Here is a 17,124-nt window from a genome sequence, read left to right on the forward strand (position 1 = left end):
AACCAAATCATAGTGGTCATGAACTTTGAGAAGTGACCCAAAAAACTGAGATCGCAATGAGCTTCCCCCATGAGGTGTCTGTGCTCAGCTTGGAGATGGGGGAAGGATCCTAGACATTCGGGGGGAGCTCACATTAGAGGGGCCAGTTGAGGTAGTTGGGGCATCTGATCAGCATTAGCCTCACATCTTTTCAGACAAGACTTAATAATGTGTTGTATACAGCGAATTCCAATTTGCTATAATAAGAAACAACTTGTCAACCAATTACTACATGCATGGAAATCCTGGTAGGTCCCCAGAGTCATGTGAAGTGCCACTATGTGAAAGCAAATGAAGTCAGATTGACGAAAGCATGAAGTACACTAGGCCACATACACTGCTCATACAAATTATCTCTACATGTGCATAGGTTATTGTTCCATAGTTTTGTTCCAAATTAAAAGATAGAGCTCAATCTGTGTGTGTCTGTTTATAATGAATACGTTAATGAAACTGAATAATATCTACACACTATGTCTCACCAACAGTCAGTGCATCAAGTTAATTATGGCATGTGGGGCAATCAGAATAAATTAATTATGCTCAGATGCATCGCCTTTGGCAACCTTTTATACGTGTGTGTGTGTGTGTGTGTGTGTGTGTGTGTGTGTGTGTGTGTGTGTGTGTGTGTGTGTGTGCGTGTGTGTGTGTGTTAAAGGTCAGTTTCCTTTGCCAGGCGTAAATGAAGTCGCTGACAAAGTGATGGGACGTCTCATGTGAATGTTGATGCTTCAAACAGAATCCTCTCAGGTAGATGCACGGCAATAAGGCCGTCGTCTATATTAGTGGAAGAGTGAGGTATGAGGAAGTGAGATTGCAATTCAAGTATGCACATTTGTATATTCATCCCCAAGTGTCAGAATGAAACGAGATGAATTAAGAGTGGGAATAAGTTCAAGCTGCAAAATATTAGTAAAATACCTCAAATTGAAAATGTATTGAAATATGTGCGTGATTACACATTACATTACAGTCCCGAAAAAGTAATTTAAGAGTAGAAGTAAATATTCAGATGAACCATTGTGACATATAAAACAGCAATGTGACGCTTAGCTATGAAGCTCAAATCAAAACAAAGAAAGTCCAGCTTTATTGACCAGCCTGGTCCCACCAAATGGTGTAATTACAGAACATGTGTAAGTCATTTAGCATGCTCAATGGATTCTGCAAATGTCCAATGACAAGGTTATTCAAAGTCTTTCTTTACGCATAATCTCTGCATTTGCAACTATGGTTAAGGTGAGTGAAATGTTGTGGATATTTCTTGAGAGATGAATTAATTTGATAATTTACCTGAATGGAAACGTCACTGTATGATCCTCCAATGACCCCAGAGATGACAAGTGGAACCTCATTTTGAACGGGTCTGGAGCCATCAGGGCAGATGAAGCCTGGATCGTGTACCTTGGTGAGGGAGGCCCTGACAAATTCTAGGGACTGCTCCAGTGCATATGTGTCCTTCGAGCAAGTGTCCAGAATGTGGGCCCCCAGCTGGAGGCCGGGAAGGATGCGGTCGCTCGCGTTAATCTCATCAAGTGCCAGCAGCATGGCTTCCAGTCTCTGGATCCCTCTCTCCTTGTTGATCTTACCACAGTCCTCCATCCCCTCACCTTTATGGTGTACCGGGAACAAGCCTCCAATCACCAAGTCCCCGTCCATGATGATCTCACGTTTGGTCGCCGGTGGTAATCTGGAGATGTTGGGCAGGACTCCCGGTATCAGCAGCTGCAGCAGGAGCATGAGTAAAGGCCAATAATGGGCATAGTTAGCCGAGAACCTGGGGCAGAGCACTCCACCCAGCATGGCAGGATCAGGTATCAGGCTTCAGCTGGCGGACGCCGAGACGAGCAGAGGTTCACAGAGTCTGGAGGTTGATTGCTGTCAAGTCTTCTCGAAGCGGGTGCAGCATGTTTGATATTTCCTGAGTGAATGAAAGGAAAACACTAATTACCCAGTTAATCAAGCATGAAGTGCATTTGAACAATATATCCATCCATGTCTCTAACTATCTCTTTTCAGGTTTAACAGGTTTTACATGGGCAAAAAAATAAATACATTAAATGAATGAAGAATGAAACAGAGCTAGAAAACACATTAATAACACGACTGTATGTCTCCAAATGCCCATTACTGACACCAACTTTTACAAATATTTTTGTCTCAAATTCTAATTAGTGCCATTGCCCTTTCAGAGTTTCGCCCGCAGGTTTATTCACACACATGAAACAGTCACCCGTAAGGGATAAAGAAGTTTAAAAGCAGACGGTTTATATTGAAACTTTCTTTTCAAGTTGATCATTGCTGTTTTCTTATAGATGTTGGCCTTTTTTTTCCCAGTCTAATGTGATTTATAGAAATGTTACAGGCGGATAATGCTATTACAGTATAGGACAGTATAAACCTGGGACTCCCACTGTGTTGTCGGGAGGCTGAAATTGGGCTTATGAGTTTCTTTTTTAAAGTGAAACCGTTCTATTGAGACAGTCCAGTGTGAAATATAATCACATCAGTTTTATCTGAAGGACAACGTCTGCCTAGTGACCACATCAAACATTTATAAATATGTGAGGCACTTCTCAAGTGAAGCGTAATTTCCAAGCTCACAACCGAGATATCACATAGATGGCGGTTCTCCTCAATGGCTGGGGTTGCCATGGAAACAGGGTGGGTAAAAAATAAGGGTTGGACTGGAGGGAAGTGGGCAGCGAGACATGTATGCTAATAAAGATCCTATCATGTGGAGGTTACAGGTGTAGGTCTCACCAGGAGCTGTTATGATGTCTGATTAGGGAGGTGGGCAGCTTCAATCACAGCGCTCACAGAGAGAGAAAAGCAATCCTGTTTCCTTCAAACACAATCATTCATCACATTCATCAAACTCACAAGTTCAGCAAACAGATTGATTTAAACTGTCTCTTGAGAGAATAGACTTTTAATAGCTCTTCACTTTAAGCATGTTCAGGACTATCATTAACGTCGCTTCCTCGTAGAATATATATACCGTACACTATTTGAAAGTCATAAGATGCAAAAATGACACAAAAATTCAGCAGAAATTGTCTTTTCAACTTTTTTATATCTAAGTTCAGATTTTAGAGAAGTCACGCTGGTAACAGAGCGTGGCTGAAGTTGGGACTTTGTGATCCCCGATTAATCAACAAACAGTGGGTAGTTTATTAGTGACTTCTTACATTGTGTGTCTATTAAGTGTTGCCACTGACATTGCAGCACAACATAAAAATGTGTCACTTTTAGACCCCCCCAACCCTTCCTTATAAATATTACATCAGGTTGTGGGTGGGAAACCTTATGGCGCAATGATGAATCCACTACACTCCATCCAGCAGAGAGGATTACATTTCGTAATGTGTGAACTCATAATGTAAAGTGTGTCTTAGACCCGATGTGCGTCGGACAGTCGGTGCAGGTGTTTAATAGTGCTACCCTACTTAATTGCCCTATTATTAGAAGCAAGGTGAGAAAGTAACTTGAAGAGTTTAAAATTAAGAGCCTAATTGTTCCTCTGTGCTGTTTGCTGGAGCCGATGGGAGCTTTCTTGTCGCAAAGACTAGGTCACAGTTTGAATTAATGGTGCAATAAGGAACAGCCAATGAGGGAAGGCTGTGCAGAGTGAAGCTGCAGCTCCAGGAGAATCTCTCAAGACCTTTAAGCATTTATCTTATTTCCTACCAATATTTGAAACAATTATTAAACGAGAGCAGTGATATCAACTCTGCTTAGTTGCGAAGTAGCTCCTATAAGAGCACATCATTAAAAGCATCTCCATGTAGAAACGGCTGTCACGCTCACACTCTGCAACTGAGAGAGCCACTCGCTCCCCAGATGTCTGAGCACGATATTCCCACTGAAAAGCAAGTTAAAAAAGAAAAAGCAGTCCGCTTTGAACCATCAGCTAACGGGACGGAGAGGGTTTCGCCAGCAAGATGCTTTGAGAATACCACTCCTTATTGTCTTATTCAAATATAACTAATGTGTAATGTATGACTCACTGCGGAGTGTCTTACAATGACGGTGATTGCCACATACAACTATCTTATGTTTACAATGAGTTGAAGAGATAATTCTAATAATTGTGTAGGATGGGACCCTAATCGCCCGTTTGTTATCGTTCACAAAATCCACTGTGATAATGCAGAAATCAATCTATTTGGTGTATTATGTATATGATGTACGATAACATGATTAATTATCCTGTCAGTAACATCACCTCAAGCATTTAGGCTTTTCCCTTTTGTTTGTTTGTCACACAGCCTTTCGTTGAATACTTGATTGTACACGGCATTTAATTTAGTGTCCAATCCACTGCACATGAATCACGAAGCCTGGTGAGTAGTAACAGCTTAAACACAGCACGTGTCCCATGAGATGCATCTAATAATGTTGCTTTCCAATGTTTACGAGACTAACACTGATAGGATGATACTTTATGGCTGTAGGATTTTTTGTGCTCATTAAGGCGAACTCCACTCGATGGATTATAGACAAAGTCTGATCCTTCTCCCCATGATTTTCTTCTTGTGTAATACGACACTACATATTTTCACATTATCCATTATGCAGTGAGAAGACCCTGGATAAATCACCTGTGCCATTTAATATTGTGACCATGAATGATCCTCTGAAGGAGTGGAACAAGAAGTTTAAAGGAAAAGACCTATATCACTGCTGATTAAATACAAACAGAAGAAACAGCAGTCACCATAATCGCACTAATTATTTTCAGCACTTTATCCTCTTCAGTGGGGACACAGTTTATCCCTCCACCTGGACTTGTCAGCTGAAGGAATTAGGATGCCTCTGTGGTGGCCAGCAGACGGTTAGATTGTAAATTTGAACAGAGATCAAGAGCATCATTTAATCACAATAGCACAGGGAAAATCAGTCAGCCTGTTTAGCTCTCTGAAATTACAGGATTTTATTGTGATAATATCTCACCTGGATGTTTATGAGGACTCAAACTGAGACAAAGTGCAGATGTGAGAGTGACACTGGCCACAACAGGTTGCTTCAGTCTATTGGCTGTTGGTGGCACCATCTAATATAACATGATAATCATATTCATGTGGACATGGTGGTGTTAGAGTAACCTATAATCAATCTATCACTGTTCTCCTGCATTTGAGTGAAATCCAGCGGAGCATCACCTCCCGTCTGATTCATTGGCAACTATTTGATTCCTGAGACCAAATGTGTCAAATGCCTAATCAGTCTTTACGAAATACTTTTTTATGGCTCTTGCAATATGAAATCAAAACATTTATTTGGACAGCAAGGAACAAATTACATTGTTTAGGAAGCCGTCTAAAAACAAAAATCTCTGATTAGTTTGAGAACATCAAGTGCGATATTAGACTATAAATGACATTTTTAGTGGAAACAAATTGTGACTGTGCTGAACAGTCTCTCGTGTGGAGAGCGAGACAACTTTACATATGTATCCCAACATTTACAGACACACTCAGGTGTTAGATGGTCTAATCATAAAGTGTTAGGCTCCACACTGAGGACAAGTTATAGCAAGTGATATAAAGTCATGGAGAAAATGTCATAAACTGATCTGAATGTAATGGCAGTTAAGATGGACTTGTGTTTAAATCAAATACTCAGGACAAAAACAGCACATCGGAGAATAAAATGAGTTATTATGACAGATTATAGGAGAGGTGGGAAAAACACACAACTGTGTTCAAATCAAAGATATCAGGGGCTCATTCCTTACCTGGTTGTAGCACTGGATGTCTCTCGGCAGATATATCTGCGGCTCTCTTCTCCACAAGCCGCGTGACAACTACCAGCCAGCGAGCAGAGCTTCATGTGACGAGCGCAGTCCAGATGTGGCTCACTTTGAGCATGTTGGCCAGGCGGCGGGTTGGACCTGTCGTTGGTTCTGAAGTCTTGTCACCGCTGGCAAGTCGGACAAACTCCGCTCGGTGCTCTCCAACTTGTGTCTGCCGGTCACCGCGCGTCCAGCAAGCCTACCGACCGCCGCAGCACAGCCCACCGCCCATGTGCTCGTGCGTCCACTCGCGTTATGATGCGCGGCGAGTTCCTCTGTGAGAGTCGAGCGAATCTAAACGACTCTGTGATTTACCCGTACGATAGATATCTATGCTCGTTTCTCTTCGGGAAGTGAATTCAATCAACTTCCAAACAATAAGTGTTGAGGAATCCTCGCGCTCGTGCGCCGCCTCTCTGCAGCGCCGCGGCTGTTATGACGTCTCTGTGCGCTTCGGCGCGTTTGTTTGCAGGGCAGCGAGCTCCAGTAGTGACAGTGGCACAACTCAATAAATAAACACATGCATGCGTGCTGTTGGGTATAGGACTATGCAGGGAAGAAGAATATCACAACAATGATGAAAGGGAAATGATAAGTCACAAATCCTGTTTCCAGCTTCTCACGTGGTCTTCTTCTTAATGTATTGTGGGACAAAGTGTATCTAACTTTTAATGATACATCTCCAGCTAAATTTGAAAAAGTTGAGAAAAGATAAATAAGCAACTTTTGGCCAGCTCCTCGTTCACCTCAATCTCATTAAAAAAGAATGTCATGCACTCCAGATGAGTGGCACAGCACTTAAAAAACTAAAGGCCTTGCAGTTTGTTTTCCAAAAGACTCCAGCGTCTCACACAAACATATAAACCTCCCAAAAGCAAATGAGTTCACATGTTTTATGCTGTTCAGTTCATATGATGAAGGCATACTTGAGCTCAAGGTCGAATCAAATACAGACAAGACATCCGTAAAAACATGTTGTTGTAAACAACCCTGAGCTAATCCAAACACACATGATGTTTTTCACCTTGCAAAAGAAATGACTCACTGAATTGATTTAGCCATTAACTATTTAAAAGCAGTGCCAGCAGCAGAAAACTTCAATGTCTCACAGGCAATTAAGATTGATGATGATACATGATGCTCTGTCGCTAAGCATTCTGCAAAAACAGCCTTTCATGCAGCAAAGTGTGCATCCCTACATTCCTGTGGCATAATTAGTGCAGAAAAGGTCTGTGGCACCAGTTTGGGTTGTTGAGTCCAACTCGGCACACTGTGCTCAACCAGAAACAATTCAATCTGGAAATATTCAGGAAGAAACGTGGTAATTAATTTAGTATGTATTCAGCTGCGTTGCTCACCCGTTTGTCATCTTCACAGCCTCTCCCCACCTCACCACCACCCTTCTCTCACCTACACACACATAACACATCTCCTCATTGTCAAATGTTTTATTTCTGCACTAACAGTAGACACACTCAGAGAAATGACTCATTGGATGAACTCAATTAAATTGTTGGCAGGTTTTCCATCCAATAATTATATGCAACTCCAACTCAAATTTAGCACATCAGTGCAATAAAATGTAATTAAGTTAGTCCAACTCATTTGTATCAAATACATCTAAAATAAAATAACGATATTCATTAAATTAATGTATGTTTGTCCAACTCAAAATATAAACTAACTAACAAAATATGCAAACTCCACACAGAAGGAATGCCCCGATTGGGAATTGAGCCCACGGCCCTCTGGCTTTGAGGCGACGGTGATAGCCACTACACCACCGTACAGCCCTGAAAGAGTTTTCACCTCATGTAAACAACTGATTTTCAGAAAGCGCATGCGCAAAGGGTAGTCCTCAATGAAACACATTTATTTTTAGTTGATATGCACACCATCTAACCTAAATAAATCTAAAAAATGAAAGTATTCATACATTTTGTGTTACACCCATTAAATATAAACATCTATTTTTGTAATTGATTTATTTAAATGTATCAAACAATATTTAAATGTGTCACCTCTAAGAAGGGCTTGAATTGTTTTTTTGAGTGCACTTTGCAGTTAGGGGTGGGGGAAAGAAAAACTGTTTCTGTGTACAGTGGCAATTAAAATGACGAGTGGGTCCTGCTTGTTGCATAATTCCTTCAGCACAAAGGGAGCAATTTCCTCCTAAAATAGAATTGCAGTTTACATTACAATAGTTGAGAGCATGTGGGTGGAATGTAGAGTTTAGATAGCAACATGCCAATTAATGTTGAGTGAAATGATAGAGGACAGAAGCAGAGCGTGTTCAGTGGTCAGTGCACATCAGTCTGACTGCATGCTCTTTGTGGGTTCGTAAAGATGTAATGTTAATAAACGGTGTTACTCAAATCAGTTTAAAATCATCAAATCAGTTTCTCTTTGAGTTGTTTCTGTTTTTCATTGATATTTACAAGAATGGAAACATACAGAAAACTAACCTTTTCATATAAAAAATACTGCTTTCTACCAAATAAATAGTCTAGCGTCAACGTCCCACCCCAACGGGTCATCCTTTAAGGATAAATTGTTTTTTTAAACATACATTGGTCCTTATTTTCATACATTGTTGTGAAAACACTGTACTCATTAAAGTTGTTGCTGGGAACACGTCCAAGTGATACACAGTGGCAAGAAAGTCGAGCAGTCAGAGTACCAGATACAAGCCACACATTTGGTCAGATCACTGAAACTCCTCTATCTGTGGCTGCACTTTCAATATCAGAAATGATATTTTATTTATTTATTACAGCAGAATAACTGTCCACAAAAAAACATGTACAGTTAGTCAAAGTTAAACCCTTCAATGTCACTGCAGCTCCAGAGTTCAGCTCCAGAGGACAGAGTGTATATTGTCAACAGCTACAGTGATCCTAAACTATGACAAGTTGCAGAAAAGTGGAATTACTAATATAAAAGTCAAGCCAACCAATAATAATAATAATAATCAACATGGCTGCAGCAAGTTATGTGTATGCATAAAGATAAGAGTCCACCCACTGCTCAGAAAGGTGCTTTAATTATACAAACAGGCAGCATCTCAGAGCCTCACTCTACGACGTAAGCACATTCATCCTGTTTAACTTTATTCTCTGGTGATTCAACCCTCTTTAGAGCTATCAGCATTTAGATTACAAATGTAAACACCCACTATAGATCATCTTTGAAGAACATTAGTCAGGTAACAGCTCAGCATTCAGACAATTAAGTATCTGCTGCAAGTCCAATCAGAGTAAAGTAATGAATGAATGATGCAATAACAGGCTTTTTTCACATTTCCATGTGGAATAAGAATATGCAACAGTAGTTTACCAAGGGATTGTCAAGAAATACACAAATAAGCAGTCATGGAGCAAAATATCTCCATTATTGGAATATCATTTTCCTCAGAGACTTAATCTGACTATTATATATTTAATGTCAATCATTACTTAAAACTGAATAGCACCGCTTTACAAGAGCTTTAGTTGAGATAAAAACCCTCTTCTGCAGGGTTTCTCTCGGCTTAAACAGTCCGATTGTGAAGCCGTTTTAGGATGATATTAATGTTCTGATTTATTTATAAATTTTACAAATTTATTATAAATGTTCAGATTTATTTGATTATAATAATTTAGGATAGGAATGTATAAGCATTTTTTGCTTCTACCTATACCTTTTCAGTCTTTCTGTTTTGTATATTATATAGAATTGTATTGCAATAATTGACTGAATAAAATACTCAAAGTAAAGGAAAGCCTTGTGTGGTGAGTTATATCAAGCACACAACAGTAAGGTGGCAGAAGCCTTTGTCACCATGTAACCGTCATCTCTGTCCAAGTGAAAATCTGTAGAATCTTAAATGGAAACAGTTTAGTAGAGAATATGCAACAGCTATTTACCTCACATTTGATCACATGCACATCCCTTTGAGCTGCCTGCTCCCTCCAAGTGAGCGCTGCTCTCTGCGACAAGCTCGGTGCGACCTTTTGCTCGTAGGAAAATATAGGATATATGTGTGTGGGTCATTAGGTGGTCTTTCAGGCTGCAGCTGCCATATTTGTTTCATAGAGAAAGAGAGAAAATAATGAAGAGAAAAACAAACAGAAACTAGAGGCCGTCCTGCAATGGAATCACACACGAACCAAAATGCCAAATCGGGCCAGCGGCATGACGTGAAAGGCCTTTTCCCCGCTTCCTGCCGCCTTTCTTGGATCATACCCATCTTTATATTCGGCCTCAACACATTTGAATCTACTACATAAACACCTGGCAAAGGCCTCTGTGGCAGTTCCTCTGCAGTTGGCGTCTCCAGGACCACATTGTGTCATGATGACACACACACACAAACACAAGGTAAAAACTATACCAGCGTCGCCGTTGCAGCCGGTAATTAGTCTGTGCAACGAGACAGCAGATGAGAGAAAGGCTGAGAAAGTCAAATAACAATATGACGGCTGCACCGAAAATAAAGACGCTGGGAATGGATGTGTGAAGACAATTTGACACAAAGGAGGTTATTATGCATTCATTCATATGTTCCTCTTTGGAAATTAAATGCATTTTATATCAAAATATGCGCATTAGCAACAGAGCTGTGTCAACTCACCGCCTTGTGAAAATACCCAAAACACTTCTTACAAAGCACACAAATATTCAGTCAAACACACGATTTAAACAAAAAAACAGGACAGCTCATTTTGTGAAGTCTATGTGCTTATAGTAATTACAATGCCTTGATGAATGAAACTAAGGCAATTAGTAATGTAACAAGTAAAAAACTAAAAACAGAATTTCATCTATGTTTGTCGAACAATCCTTGAACAAAAGTTGTTAGTAATACGCGTAATACTGAGTATGTTTTTAAAAAAAGAAGCATTTTACTTGAAATGCTTCTTTTTTTTAAAACATACTCAGTTCAGTCATCTTGTTTTCATCTTTTTGACAATCATTACTTCTGTAAAAATGTTTCAAGGAACTCAGGTTACCTGAATAAGTTCTGCAGATTTAGAGCAGTTTGTTTTCTTTCAGCAAAATCTCGCATTTTAATACTTTCACTTTAAAAAGGCAATTAAAAGAGTGTGGAATAAATCTGGTGATATTATTCAATTCATTCCTGTTCCTTCTTTACAATGCACCAGTTTATTTGGGGTTGGTCCTGCATACACCGTCATGCTGCATACTAAAACACTAAATGCGGATTAATCCACTATTTACTCTAAAAACTATAGTGATCAGCTGTTTTGAGGAAACTTTTTAAAAACAGTTTAATAATGACAGCTTATTCATGAGCGATTTTTAAAACATTCTTCTATACGGTAGAATGTGCTCTTTTGGCAGGGAAATCTGAAAGTATTGCGAAACACAGCGCTAGTTTTGGTCTTTTCATTGACATTGTTCACAATACCATGGAATATAGAATACGTCACCTTCATTTCATTTAGCCGACGCTTTTCTACAAAGCGACCTACAATCATACGCCGTAGACGCAGCTACAGGGACACATTCAGGGTAAAGTGTCTTTTGCTCAAGGCCACATCGACCAGGGCCGTGATCGGGGATCGAACCGCCGACCTGCTAACCAGTGACCCACAGTCGCCTTTAATTCTTCCCCATTTGGACATGAATCCATCCTGAAACTAACTTTTATAATTTGAATTTCTCAATATTCTCAATTCCAATCCTTTAATCTCTTTTTTTTTCTTCCAACCAATGGGTCTCACTGAACTTTTACTCCTCTCCTCCAACAGCACCCCACCACTGCTGAGCCGGCGGGCTCTTCTTGTTGGAGTCTCTAGGAAGCCGCTCGCCTCTCTCGGCCCGCCGTCCACCAGTCGGCTCTCGGTCCAGCTCTTCAAACGAGGCTCCCCTGGAGCTTCTCCCTCTGTGCTTTCTTCTATCCCCTTGATCCTGGAGAACCACTGAGCGGACAGAGGACCCCGCCAAGGACGTCTCTCTGCTGTCCGACAGGAGAACCCCACTCCCTGAGCTGCAGTCACTGTTTGAGTCTGCACCTGGAGCAGCGATGAAACAAAAAGGAGGGATGGACAGATGGTGAGAGGAGTTCTATCAACAAACACCGCATGAGAAACTCCAAGCTGCTCAAAAATCCAGTTGAATCGACTGCTGGGATTCAACTAAACTCTGCCGGGAGTTGAGCTGCACTATGAATTCAGCTCATAACTAGTATATCTTCCACAATTAGTGCTTAATTTTATAACAGACTCATCAATTATCATCATAGGCTTGGGTGGAAATGTATTCATAGATGTATGAATATATCTTTAAAATAATTGTCAGTATATCAAATTATTTCAAATATGCTTGAGAGATTGTTCAAATAATTTGAGACCACACAAAGTGTGACAAGCGACGCTTGTGACTAACATGCTACCAACGCCAATGTTAATATACTTACTGCATGTTCATGTTTCGTGAAGCATTTCAACTTACACACATTTGCTGATTAGCATTAAACACGACAGCTGGAGGCAGGAATGTCGTTATGTATGCACACATTGTGTGAAGAGCTGAATACATTAAAGCTTTGACCTGGTGATGGCACTGGATGAAACGACAGGGGCTCCACAAAGTTATTACAATTCACCCAAAAAGAGACAGTGTCCTAACTCTTATTTGATATAATCAATTTAGCAAACAGTTGATGCTACATTTCACTATAACACAATCTGTCGTGACGCGGCTCTGAAGCCATGACCAAAGAGAGCACTGGGTTACATGTCATTTGGCTGACGCTTTTATCCAAAGCGACTTACAATACTGTTACATTCATTCACCGTAGACACAGCTACAGGGAGCAACTCATGGTTAAGTGTCTTGCTCAAGGACACATCGACTAGGGCGGGGATTGAACCTCCAACCCCCTGATTGAAAGACGGACATGCTACCCACTGACCCATAGTCGCTGTTGTTAATTAGAACCTCCTGTAGGCTAAAGCTAAAGGTCTGCTGCTCTCTAATTGGAGGGGTTCACAGAGGCAGCTCGGCCACTTGACTCCTCGCTTTTTTACATTGTTCATACCTACTTTTTTGTCTTTGTGTGGCTATGAGTGTTCCCACATAACACTTGTCTCAAATCCTCTCAAATCAATATCTCCTGACACGAAGCCAGCCTGTCATGAAGAGCAGACCTGATGATGATACACATAAGACCTAATCCGTCATATGAAAGCGGTCAGAAGCCAGAAGGTGGTTAATCGGCATGTCCGGTGATATAATATATATAATTTCTGGTACAGGTAGCGGAGATCTGTGCAGTGAACGGACAGATTGACAAATTAAATCTTCTAATCGCTGAGCATATCAGTTGAGGGACAATTTATAAAACGCACAAAGCTTTAATCAAAGACTGCATTATACAATAACAAGTCATCACCGTTCAAAATCACCACCTGTCAACAAATGCATTTCCTCTGAAATCTCTTTAACATTCAATTATGGGCATTCAGGTGAACAGATTATTTAAAACCATTAGATTAGATTGAACGAGGTGATGGAAAAAAGAACAAATACAGTGAAAGCTGCTGACTTGGTCAGTAAGTCCGAGAAAAATTCTTGAGACAAAGAAATTAATTGTAATCCTCATTAAACGTCAAAGGTGGTAACCAGAACTAGAAGCATCAGAGACATGTGGAATGTCACACTTCTGATCTCACGTTCCAACAAGCAAAATACCAAAAGGGGGAATTGTGTTACAGAGCATCATGCAGATAACACAGAACATTAGTCTGCCATTTGAATCAGGAGCGTCTCTGATAGTTTATGAAGAAATACTTTTCGTGTATGTGTGCCAAGCCTGCTGCTGTGTGGGCTGTAATGCACTGAGTCGAAACAGAGAAGACCTAGAGGCTCATGTTGTCATGTCACGCATCAAAAAGATGAGAGCGATATTGCAGTGAAACTCAGTTCATGTTGACCGGAGATGAGACTGATGCCAGGTCGGAGCAAACAGGCGCTTAAACAAGAACTCATTTCATCTAATTGCATGTTAACTGCAAAGCATATTGAGATACATTATTTATTGCAGATTAAAACATTACAGCGGACTATGACAATGCCCACCTTTTGGAAGGGAAGTTGCATTCATGAGAAAAAATGCAAACCGTACAAGTCAGCGCTTACCAAATTGTTGAATTAATTCCTAAATATCTTTATATAATGCATTTCTAATTAAAATTAAATCATTGACTGAAGCCACAAGCTCTCACTGGTAATTATTCACCCATTCATTGTGCTTTTAATTAATGGAACCAAGAGATAAATTAAATAAAACATTAGAAATATGCATACTGAGCAATAAGTTTGGTCTTGTGTTGGAGGTACTCTGCTGGTTGAATGCCTAATGCAAGACTTAATCAGTCAGTGGGGAAGACAAATACCATTTGGATAGGAAGACACACTTTAGGAATAACGTCTTCATTTTGAAAAGGCAAAAACTGTCGCTGCATTCGATTGGAGGGGTTGAGTGGTGCCTTCAGGCACCGGCCTCTACATGCATCCGAGTGACGGTTCATCCTTTGCTGGAATGACAGAAAGATGCTGCAGAATTAAAGCAGGTTAAGGTTAAATGTGCAAAATAAAACTTATTTTAAAGAAGGATAATTAGCATATTAAGGCTTAAATCCACGAACTAAGATCACTTTTGAGAAATAGTTTGACATTTTGTCGGAAGCTTAGAGTATAAAGATCGCGAGTGGAAAAGTTGAAAAATCTGCCTACCAGCACTTTCAAAGCGCACTAATTGCAATGTTATCATCAATTGGTCAGTCTCTGCCTGTTGCCTGGCAACCTCGGCAAGTACAACACGAGTCACTGCACCAGGCAAAGACATATTAACAGCATGTTCTCTCCGCAAAACCACAAGTGGCCATTTCTATATTTCTGTTTGTGTGCAAATTAAATAAACTAAATATAACATGTCAATTAGTGAGCTGCAGAGGAACAGGCGGGTCAATGAGTCTGACAAGTCGTTATGCTCAGATGAGTTTATAGCTATTGGCTCTAGCTTGATACGCAGTAATGATAATCTCATCTAACTCAAAAAAAAACCGAACAAGTGCATTTCTCAATATATCAAACTATTCCACGATGGGAAAATGCTTGAATACTGCGTCCTACATTTTTTTTTTTTACAAAAAAGTAAATATTGCACTTCATCCACTCAAAGACCTGAGACTTCCCGAGAGTAAACAATGTGAGCGAATGACTGCTGTCTGACAGAGTGAAGAGGGTGCGGGTTGATCCGGTCACTGAGACGAGGTCGGTCGTGGAGCGGATGGGTGGGCTGAGGGAAACTGGACGCCTCCGATGTCCTAAATGCTCCACGGATGTGGTTGAGGTGATCCCAGTGTGACAGGAGCATGCCTTTCCCATTATCATTCACAGGCATGGACCCAAATGTCGTTCCTACTCTGCACTGCACCAATGACACGTGAAAAGCAGCGGAATTGTCAACAACTCTCAGTTTCAATCTGTTTTGGAGCCAAGAGAGCGGGTCCAAACGGAGATTTAGGGTGTGGTTTCCTGCGGAGATGTGACGCTAGGTGTGAAAGACATGGGGTCAGACATGTATATTACAATTAAGTCATTATTGTAACACCTCTTGAGGTAACTGAGTGGCTTTTTCGTACTTTGTCAATGAAAAATCATTTACTTTCAATTTAAAAAGCAGATTATTGAACTACTTTTGAAAGGGCAAATTAGAAGCAAAATAATCAGATGCAACCTTTTAAGACCCATTAATAATTGAGTTCATCAAACGAAATAAATTAACCTGCAAAGCCCAATGTGACATCTTACAGGATGCCAAACATTTGCAATACCAGTGAATATGTGGCATGTTTACTTGATAAATTAGCTATTAAATCTATTGATTTATTAAAATGGTCGCCAATTAATTTTCTTTTTATTAGTTGCAGAAAAATGAAGCAATTTTGTGCTATGAGGCTGTTATCGTTAATGAAGCTTACTTTCACACTCATTAGCCTCACTTCATCTTGCATCAACCAGGATTGTCTCTTGAAAAACGTTGCTCACAAGCTTTAATGTCTCGCCCTCCTCCTCTTGTGTGAGGATAAATCCGTGCATGTGGAATGTGCATCTTTAACATTGAACGTAAGTTTCCCATGTGGTGTCCGTCTCGCTGTGGACGGCCCCTTGGTGACTGTGTGTGGCAGCACACTTCCACTCAAAGCTGTTGTGTCGATGCTTTTCATTAACACCCAGGAAGGTGGCAATCACAGTTTGCTTCTGCAGAGCTGCTCGTAAACAAAACACCACGGAAACGAGGCTCAACTCCCCCGGGTCCCACCCGAGCGGCAACTCCCAAAGTCAAATGCAGAGTCGGAACACAGGTGCCGTAACACAGTCATCAAAAATAATAATATGTCAAAAGCTTCTTCTTTTTTTGTCTTTTTCAATAACAGATTTCACTTATCTGAATTGCGTATTGTGGCGATTAGAAGGCTTAAAGCAGCACTCATCATTAATGGGCATTTGCAATTGCTATCGGCACCATCTACGATTCACAAGATAATGGGCAAATGATATTACAGCGCGAACACACCTAACACATTTTGCAGCTTTCTTTTGCGTCTGGTTGCAATTATCCACGCCGCAAAGTATACAAGCACTTGTCGGTTGTGACGGGTAAGAGTCAGCCTGAGCTGAAGGTGTTTTCAAAAGTATCTCACGGCAATTAGGAGAGAGGAAAGGAGAAAATATAAGAGGGAAGAAATGATGTGTTTATCCCTATAAATAAAACCCGTATTTTGTATTGATCTTTTTCTTGTTTTTCTGTCTCTTGTATTTTCCAAAATAACATTTAAGGGAGCTTTATTCATTTGTTGTTCATGTCACGACTGTCATTGCGTCCTGTCACTGCTCCCAAAATAAATGAGTTTGAGCAGACGCCTCCTATGAATGTGCTTCAGTTACCACCAACTCTCTAAAGATGCCAATAGTTTCAGTGTGACAATGTGTGGCTAATAGCCCAGATCTTTGTGAATCAGACGGTTTTTGCACAGAAACAGGGACATTTTGTGGCGATTGGAGGCACATATTCTAATCCAAATACGTGCCAATAGCACAGTAGCGTCAAGACGTTATTTGCTTGGCAGCACATATAGGGGGGGTACCTTACAGACATTACATGGTCTCCTTGTGTGGTATTTGTGCCGGTTTAGTTGCCACAAAAGCCACGCATCCCTTTATGAATTTGCCCTGAAGTGTAATGTAACAGGGGTCACGCATTGTGACAAACCCAC

General features: G+C 40.5%; 2 protein-coding genes across 2 annotated transcripts in view; both read right to left on the bottom strand.

The window, feature by feature from the left end:
* Positions 1-1,092: 1,092 nt before the first annotated feature.
* LOC130208924 (metabotropic glutamate receptor 3-like) lies at positions 1,093-5,976 on the bottom strand. The gene is made up of 2 exons (XM_056438349.1): positions 5,780-5,976; positions 1,093-1,960 (listed from the first exon to the last, which is right to left on the bottom strand). The coding sequence occupies exon 2, from the start codon at positions 1,840-1,842 to the stop codon at positions 1,243-1,245; it is 600 nt and encodes a 199-aa protein (XP_056294324.1). The 5' UTR covers positions 1,843-1,960; positions 5,780-5,976; the 3' UTR covers positions 1,093-1,242.
* A 2,881-nt stretch (positions 5,977-8,857) lies between these two features.
* The window catches only part of LOC130207906 (testis-expressed protein 264-like), a 40,706-nt gene continuing 32,439 nt past the window's right edge, over positions 8,858-17,124 (bottom strand). The window contains exon 4 of the mRNA XM_056436678.1: positions 8,858-11,853. Within this exon, the coding sequence (XP_056292653.1) occupies positions 11,570-11,853 (284 nt within the window). The 3' untranslated portion in view covers positions 8,858-11,569. The remainder of the gene's footprint in view (positions 11,854-17,124) is intronic.

The sequence above is a fragment of the Pseudoliparis swirei genome, chromosome 18 (assembly GCF_029220125.1).
Source record: "Pseudoliparis swirei isolate HS2019 ecotype Mariana Trench chromosome 18, NWPU_hadal_v1, whole genome shotgun sequence".
Classification (NCBI taxonomy): domain Eukaryota; kingdom Metazoa; phylum Chordata; class Actinopteri; order Perciformes; family Liparidae; genus Pseudoliparis; species Pseudoliparis swirei.